This window comes from Solanum stenotomum, chromosome 6 (assembly GCF_019186545.1).
Source record: "Solanum stenotomum isolate F172 chromosome 6, ASM1918654v1, whole genome shotgun sequence".
Lineage (NCBI taxonomy): Eukaryota > Viridiplantae > Streptophyta > Magnoliopsida > Solanales > Solanaceae > Solanum > Solanum stenotomum.
The window spans coordinates 44,205,948-44,214,814 of record NC_064287.1 but is presented as its reverse complement, the minus strand read 5'-3'; the positions used below and the strand labels follow the sequence as shown (position 1 = coordinate 44,214,814).

General features: G+C 32.8%; 3 protein-coding genes across 3 annotated transcripts in view; 2 read left to right on the top strand and 1 right to left on the bottom strand.

The window, feature by feature from the left end:
- The window catches only part of LOC125867603 (uncharacterized protein At4g28440), a 162,608-nt gene that overhangs the window by 92,507 nt on the left and 61,234 nt on the right, over positions 1-8,867 (bottom strand). The window lies entirely within an intron of this gene.
- LOC125868781 (F-box/FBD/LRR-repeat protein At1g13570-like) lies at positions 2,971-4,501 on the top strand. Its single transcript, XM_049549344.1, has 3 exons — positions 2,971-3,786; positions 3,881-4,048; positions 4,166-4,501. Exons 1-3 carry the CDS (start codon positions 2,971-2,973, stop codon positions 4,499-4,501), a joined length of 1,320 nt encoding a protein of 439 aa, XP_049405301.1.
- On the top strand, positions 5,862-7,340 carry LOC125868780 (F-box/LRR-repeat protein At3g26922-like). The gene is made up of 4 exons (XM_049549343.1): positions 5,862-6,213; positions 6,306-6,595; positions 6,684-6,848; positions 6,999-7,340. The coding sequence occupies exons 1-4, from the start codon at positions 5,862-5,864 to the stop codon at positions 7,338-7,340; spliced, it is 1,149 nt and encodes a 382-aa protein (XP_049405300.1).

Here is an 8,867-nt window from a genome sequence, read left to right as displayed (position 1 = left end):
AACTTCAACAACAAATCCAATCTCTTCTCAAATCATAAAAACGAGCTTGGTATGTGGAGGGAAAGGATAAACCCACACTAAAGACTCACATACCTTGATAGGGATCACCCCCGACGAAAAATCCACGATGATCTCCTTGATTGCTCTTCTCTTTCTCCTTTTCCTTCTCTTCTTTCTCTCTTCTCTCCCAAGCCCTAGCTCTTTACTCTTAAAAAAAAATGAGACAAACTGATATAAAATCAGTCTAACACTTTAATATAACCAAAACAATTGATTTGTGAAAAGACCAAAATGCCCTTAAATTTCCGAAACGGACTCCCTGCCAACTGCCCAACTTTCAAAGGGTGTAACTCGCTCATACGAACTCGGAATCGAGTAAAATCGGTGGCGTTGGAAAGATCGTTCCAAGGGCTTTCGAAACATAACTGGAACTACTCCTGGATCATCCTGAGCTAGGAGTTATGACTGCTCAAAATTGGCCAAAAACTCACTAATTTCCACAGCCAAATTTCCAGATTTTAAATTTTTCCAAAAATGACTATTTCCAAGTTCAAGCTTCTTCATATTCATTTTAAATTGTCGGATGTTACAAGGCAAAGAAAAGAACATATATATTTGATAGAACCCAAGTAGTTTAAGATCGATAATATGAGAGGGTATATTCACTTCTTATTTTATGATAGTATGATTAGGTTGAATCCATGGATCATTCCGAAAAGTTAATTGTATAAACAAAAAAGGGGTTGGAGAATGGTTTAGGGATTGGTACAAGAAGTTAATTAGCAATATTGTTTGACAAATAATACTCCTGTATTTTGAGGTAAAGAGAAAACTAAGAGCAGCAATATTCCAATAAAAATAAAAATTGGATTGTGCTTTGCTGCTCGATGATACGAGAAGTTTGCTGATCCAGAGTGCCAAAGGATTTTATACTAGAGATATAGTTATTGTCACAATTTGACTTTTACACAGTTTTGAGTTGGTTGATTCTAAGACTCTACTTCCTAGCCAATTGATGTTTACATTGCATTATTTTTTCAAGCTCTATAAACCAAATGTGTATAGACAAGAAAATTTACATTTTCCCTTGAAGCTCATCTCCGATCCACCCTAGAATCCTCAGATATGTTTCGTCGGTTCCTGTTTTTCGAGGAACTATTTTCTCTTTGAGATCATTATTGTTTTAAAGATGAAAGAATCCATTAAAGCAGACTGAGATAGCTAGTTTAATCTCCATGGTCCTATTACACCGAAGAATCATGATAAAAGGCTTCAAGCTAGCTCTAGTACTTGACCAAGTACAGAATTAAACACACAACCATACCTTTGAAATAAACTCAGCCACATACCGACATTGAACATAATAACACTTGCATTGGGATAAAAACAACTAAAAAAGACTAGTCAAACATACTGGAACCCAATCAACATTATGAACAGCTTCTGCTTTAGGTGACGCACACTGAAATGTGTGTAGCACAGATCCAAATTCAAATGCTTCGAGAACAACATCATAGTGATGGCTTCGTACAATCCAAATAGACTCATGAACATCCCTAGGCCTGTAGGTATCAATTTAGCATATTACCAACAAAAGATATATAATGTGTTTCTTGCTAATATTGTTGTTTTGGTATTTCCTGCTATTATTCAAGTAATCACGGAGTGCATTATTGTGTGTTGCCTTTATATTGCAGTGTTATCTTTGTTAAACTATAATCACTAAAATTATTTTATTATATGATAAAATGGGACCTAAAAAAGTACTCCTTTTGTCCACTTTTAATTGTCATATATCGCGCTTTTCGAAAGTCAATTTAACTAATTTTCAAAGTTAAATTATAGTATTACATAAATCTGATATTTTAAATAAAAAATTTAGATATTCAAAAAGCTATACGAAAAGTACTATAAAATCCAATTTTTTTGTATATCAATATGATGAAAAAATACATCGTAAAATGTAAGTCAAAATTATTATCGTTTGGCTCTAAAAAAGAAAACCATAATAATTAAAAGTGGACGAATGGAATAGTTTTGATACTATCGACGTAATTTAACTATATAGCATGTTACTCTCTCTATTCCATATTAAATGAATCATATTAAGTGCATTGTTTTAATATGACACATCTCTTAATTAAAAGAATTTAAGAACATAAATTAAAAGGGTATTTTCCATTATTATCCGTTTGATTATTCCCAAATTATTCACCTTGAAAATGAAAAATAATTAAAAATCTTATTAAAAGAAAAGGTAAATATGAAAAAAAAAAGTTCCAATAATTTTCTTAAACTTTGACCAATTAATTTATTTTAAACTATGAAAAAAGTCCCAACAGTGCATATGTAGAGAATTCAAACTTGGTTTTAGTTCCACAAATATTAAGGTTTTTTGTTTCTGAGTACTCTCTTCGTCTCATATTAGTTGATCACTTTCCTTTTTACATGCTTATTAAGAACTCATAAATAAATGGTAGTTTTACCAATTCACATCTTACGAACTTGTTTTGAACTTTATAAACTAGTGTGGCTGTGTGGAGACTTTCAAAAAGAATTAATTGTAAAAGTAATATGGGAAAAAATCAATTGATGCTTTCATGATTAGTAAGGTGATCAACTAATATAGGACAACTATTTTTAGTATAATGATCAACTAATATTTGCAAAGAAAATAGTAAAGAAGACTCATTTATTGATTGAATTTTGAAAATCTGAATGGTCATTCTCTTTTTTAGTGAAGTAGAAATATCATTTTCAAGATGAATTAAAGAGAGGTGAACCCAAAGAGTCAAAAGGCCAAAGTAATCTCTCAACATTTGAAACTACAAATAGCTGAGGACTGAAGACATTAGGCATGCATTTGGGTCAAAAGAAATGTCCTCTTCTTTCATTTGTATTATGATAATATATACCTAATATATCTTGGTATTAGTTGAATTTTTTTGTGGTGGTGATTTCTGTGTAACGATGCCTCCTAAGCACAAAAAGGGTGGTCGTGAAAGTGTTTCTGTGGATATATTCAGCAACCTTCCAAGTGATGTAACTGATGCTATTCTAATGTGTTTACCTTTACGAGACATTGTGAGGACAAGCATCTTATCAAAACGATGGAGATATAAGTGGTGCAAACTTCCTGAGTTGACACTTAATTTAAATCATTTGGAAACGAATGACTTGATACCTCCTACTTTGCAGTTTACCAACATTATGTATCACCTTTTGACCCTTCATGTTGGACCAATTATTAAGTTTACTCTTTCTATTAATATTTTCCTGGAAACTTGCCCAGTGATTGACAACTTGATATTTTTCCTCTCAAGAAATGGCATTCAGCACCTTGTTCTTCAACTACCGAGTAATGGCAAATTGCCTTCATTGGTATTCAAATGTTTGCAGTTGAGACATCTAGTTATCAAATATTGTTTGATTGTTTCCCCACCAGCCTTTGAAGAATTTGGTAGGTTAATAAGCCTTGAACTAAGTGAAGTCACAATTTCTTCCAAATTGGTTGAAAGATTAATCTCTAATTGCTCAATTCTCCAGAAATTAGTGTTGAAACTCTGGACATTGACAAACGTTGTTGAAATTAAAGCTCCAATGCTGAGATCTTTTTATTTTATTGGAAGTATACAATATATCTGCTTCAAGAATATCCCTCTTCTGGCAAATGTTTCGCTTATAGACAATGAATCTTCTGAAAAGTCAAGCAAATGTGATATTACCAATTTTTTCAAGTCTTTTGTTGTTCTCGAGAGTCTAAAGTTGAATGAAGCTAGTCTCAAGGTAAATTTGTTTCATTCCTTATTGTTATGCATTTTCTTATCCTTAGCATCTTTCGGGCTTTGACTCATCTTGAATTTTTGCATTTTCTACTTAGTTATTTGCAGCGGCGGCAGGTGGAGTACCAACAAGGCTTCCCTTTCATCTTAAATTTGTCAAATCTCTTCGTATATCTTCTGTCGCTCTGGATCAACAGGATGAGATCTTGTGTGCTCTTTGCCTGATCAGAAGTTGTCCTTATTTAGAGTACATGAAAATTTATAAGGTTCTTAACCGTCTTTTTTCTTATCTTTCTTATTTTATTTAGTGGCTTTCTTGTTTAAACTCTTTCTTTTTTCTACAAGTTCACCAGATGGATTCTATTTTTCATAATCTTTTTTAGGTGAGTTTTTTTGAAGAGGATAGTCCTGCTCCGCCATGTCTTGAACTTGAACATTTATCAGATGTGATGTTTAGTCACCTCAAGGAAGTTAAGCTGCAAGGTTTTCTAGCCACAAAGGCCGGGATGCAGCTTATTAAACTTTTGTTAGACAAGTCACCTGTGTTGGTACGAATGCTAATTAAGCCCTATATAGATGATTATGATCATTCTTCACTGTATGAGTCTCTTACCAAAATATACAGTTTTCTTGTTGTTGTAAAAGCATTTCGACGTGCATCACCTAATGCAGAAGTAGCATTTGACATTGAGTATGATTCAGATTATGACGATCTCTGAAATGAGACTTGCAACATGATTGAACTGATAAGTGGTTGTTTATTTCAAAGTTATGCTGAAGCCTTTCTCAAGAATTTCAATCTTGTTTTTGCCCCTGGCTGGTAGAAGTGACATAGACCTTTTTTTATTAATTACTGGCCATGATATTTATTATTAGTTCTTTTATTTACTTGAATCTTATTTTCCTTTTTGTATTAATTCTGTTTTTCATGGCATAATATTTTGCAGTTTACAGATGCAGAAATGCAAAATTTCTCTTGCAGCTGTTCATCTTTTGATTTAACTACATAAAAAAAGTCCTTTTTTTTTTATATATACAATCAATTTACACAACTTGAAAAATAAGGCAATGTAAACATAAATCTGTCTAAAAAGGAAGTCTTGTAATCGACCGACTCAAATATGTGCAAAACTAAAATTGTGACAATAAGTGAAGTCTTTGGAGATTAACTTATTACTCACTATGATGCACAGAATGCAAATTTCTGTTGCAGCTGTTGCTGTTTCGATTAAACTTCTATTAAATTTTGTTGTGTTGACTAGACAATACCAAGTAGTGTCTATATATTTCTCGAGGCACAGTAAAACGTATATATTAGTTTGAGGGAACTGCCTGAATTACTACTTTGAATTTCTTACTTCATGATTTGTGGTTCATTAACGTCCCAATTCTCTTGGTTGACTAAGCCTAATGAAGAAATCAAACAAAATTATATTGGTTACATTCTCTTTTATAAACTCCCTACTTTATGTGCACTGGAAAACTTTTTCGTGAGGCGATACATCTCAATTAGAAGAATTAACATTCGAAGCAGTTTTGAATGCCTAGTCAAGATTCCATATTAAGCTAAAATCAAGGTCAAGATAATAAGCAGTGTCACGATGAATTGTAGCCCAAAATCCTAGAACCGAACCTCCTTTGGAGCATTCTAGGCAACCAAACGTATAGTTGGATCATCAGAGGACTGACTTAAACTGATAATCAAATAAGCGATGCCCAATTCAGACCATATATCTTGCAAGGAAAAGAACATATTTGACAGATTCCTAGTAGTTTGAAATCGATAATATGAGAGGGTACATATGAGGTTGAATAAATGGATCATTCCAAAATGTAAGTTCATTGTATACACCTCATCAGTTTGTTATTTGTGTAAACATTTATTTCCAGATAACTAATCATTGATTTCGCAATGTGAATGCATTTATTTGGAACAAAGAGGCTTGGGAAGTTCAAAAGTCTTTTGAAGAACTCAATAATAGTGCCAATTGATTTCACTATTAATAGACTCTACAATTCATTTCATGTTTAAGCAAATTACAAATTTTGCAAGTAAAATATTTCAGATAAGATTTAAGAATGAGTCCATGTACTAGAAGCAAGTCAGCTAGAGATCTGAGCAAGTCTATTATTTCTGAATTACCGATTGGTGCACTACATAGAATACTAGAACTTATGCCCATTAAATATGCTGCAAGATCTATCATCTTATCAAAACATTGGAGACAGTTATGGTTTACACAACCTAATCTTGTGTTCGATCCACTGTTTTTTCAGTATGTATCTAATAATAAGGATTCTGCTGCAAGTGTAATTCATAAAATTCTCTTGAAACATACTGGAGATATTCTGGGATTCCATCTCATCTCCGAGGCAGACACTTTAACACAGTCCGATGTGAATCAATTCATCATCTTTGTCTCGAATCATGGTATCCAAAAGCTCACTCTAAAAATGGCCAACGATGAAAAATATGTGTTGCCTGATAGCATATTTACTTGTGCAACGTTGACACATTTGAAGCTCTCAAGGTGTATCTTTATGCTGCCGGATGGTACCCAATTTCCCAACTTATTAGCCTTCAGTTAGAACATTCTAAAATTGCCGGTCATCGAGGATTAGAAAACAACCTTAATTTGCCAGTTCTCGAGACTATGGAGTTGATATTTTGTGTTGATTCTGTTTATTTGGTTTCTCCAAAACTTGAGAACTTGTCTATCATTAGCAGCTATACAATTACGTTTTGGTGTTTTAGTGTGAACCCAATCTTTACTATCATTAAGCACCTCTGCTTGAATGGAACTTCCCTAGAGGTAAGAAAATAACGTTACTTTGTTTTTCATTCGTAGATGCTCTTACTAACACTCCATAACTTCATTTATTTGTCATTGGTTGTTTCAGAAACTTTGCTCGGCGTATGTGGAAGTCAAGCTTTGTCAACCACTAAAATTGCAAAGCCTGAAAATTTGTAACTTTAAGATTTCACTTGAAAGTATTGCTTGTGTAGTTTGCCTGCTTAGGAGTTCTCCCAACCTTTTTGAAATTGAAATAGACGAGGTTGTAAAGGTAATACATATCATGCCTAATAAGGACAGTTCTATATGTATATTTATTTGAAATCTTAAGAACTTCCATATTGTCGTTAAGTTTTATTGTTACATTTTGTATCTTTAATTCTGGTAATGTAGATTGACTATCATGAGACTTTTTCTTCAGGTTGATGAGACATTGAATCAGAGAACGGAGCTGTTATCTTCCTATTACTTATCAACGAAAAAAGACTATGTGAATGAAGCTTTGAGATTGATTCAAACAATGAGGTTGCGGAAATTCAAGGGATCAATAACTGAAATGTGCTTATTAAGAGTCATATTTTCTCATTCTCCAAACCTAGAGAGGATGATCATTGAACAGTGCGAGAAATTAGGAAATGCAACAAACTATAAGGAAAAATTGAGGGAACAACTAAGCTGCATTACTCGAGCATCACCCAAAGCAATAGTTGTCAAGTATTTACAACCTGTTTTCCCAGTGGCGTATTACGATTTTTTTGTTTAATGTGCATTGATGTCATAGTTAAACTGAATTGGAAGTTGATCATTTGTTCTACAAAATGTACTTATTATATCCTATGTTTGATATTGTCCCATTTATAGTCGGATTTGCTTTGCCAATTTAATAGTTCTAAAATTCTTTTAAATTTTTTTCAATAAATACAATGAATGCAGCATAGAAATATGCAATACTTAAAGAAGAGAAGGTGGAGAGGCTCATCACAATTAAGTGATATTATAGAAGGTTTTAATATTTTAACATTAGTACTCTCTCCGTTCACTTTTACTTGACATGATTTTCTTTTTTAGAGTCAAATGATAAGAATTTTGACTAACATTTTATGATGAGTTTTTTCATCATATTGATATGCAAAAAATTGCAATTTAAAGTATTTTTTTGTATAGATTTTGAATATCTAAGTTTTTGGTTTAAAATATCGAATTAATAATCTGAGTTAACTTATTTAGATGTCTCTCATTTAGATGTGCACTTGACAAAATGAAGGGAAGGGGTAATGGAGGGGAGCCGGATCCGTACTTAAGGTTTACTTCATTTATTGATAGATATTGGATATCTCAATGGTCATTCTTTTCTGCTAATTAAACTGAAGAGTCGTTTCATGAACCAAATATTTTAATTGTAATTGAATCATATTAAATTTCCTCATCAATTATCATCATTTATGCCTAAATTACAGCTGTGACTTTTTGATTTTTAGCATGACACAATGTGATCAATACTACTCCCTTCACTTATTTCTAAAAGAGGTTCTTATTTTTATTTGTCACTTTTAACGTATCAAGAAAAAACAATTATTTTTTAAAAATGTATTTCCATTGGTGAATATCTTTTAGGTTATGAGTCGTCATGATTATCCACATTTTCTTGCTAGTTTTCTCCTGGACTTCCTTTTGTTGCACACTCTGTTAAACATAAGACGTATCTGGTATCTATTCCAATCCAATGGAGGTTGTCATGTGTAACAAATCCAATAACAAGGCCAACACAATTCAAATTCAAACAACTGACAAATCTATTTCACTAACTCATAATTGGAATTACAAAGGAATTTAAGAACTAAATGGAAATTAAAGAACACCAGTAGAAGAAAGGGNCTCTGTTAAACATAAGGTGTATCTGGTATCTATTCCAATCCAATGGAGGTTGTCATGTGTAACAAACCCAATAACAAGGCCAACACAATTCAAATTCAAACAATTGACAAATATTTTTCACTAACTCGTAATTGGAATTACAAAGGAATTTAAGAACTAGATGGAAATTAAAGAACACCCGTAGAAGAAAGGGATGAGAAGCAGAGACTCAAAGAAAGGGGATGAGAGGACTAGAAATTTTTCTCAACAATTTGCATAATCCCTAACTGACATATCACTACCCTTTTTGATGGAACCGTTTCATGCCCACTACTCAACTTGGATCCCAAATTAACCTGGCCCTATTGCTCGTTCTCGGCCCAATAGCTCTTGTTAGCCCAATAACAACTTGTATGACATTAGTATCTACATTGGG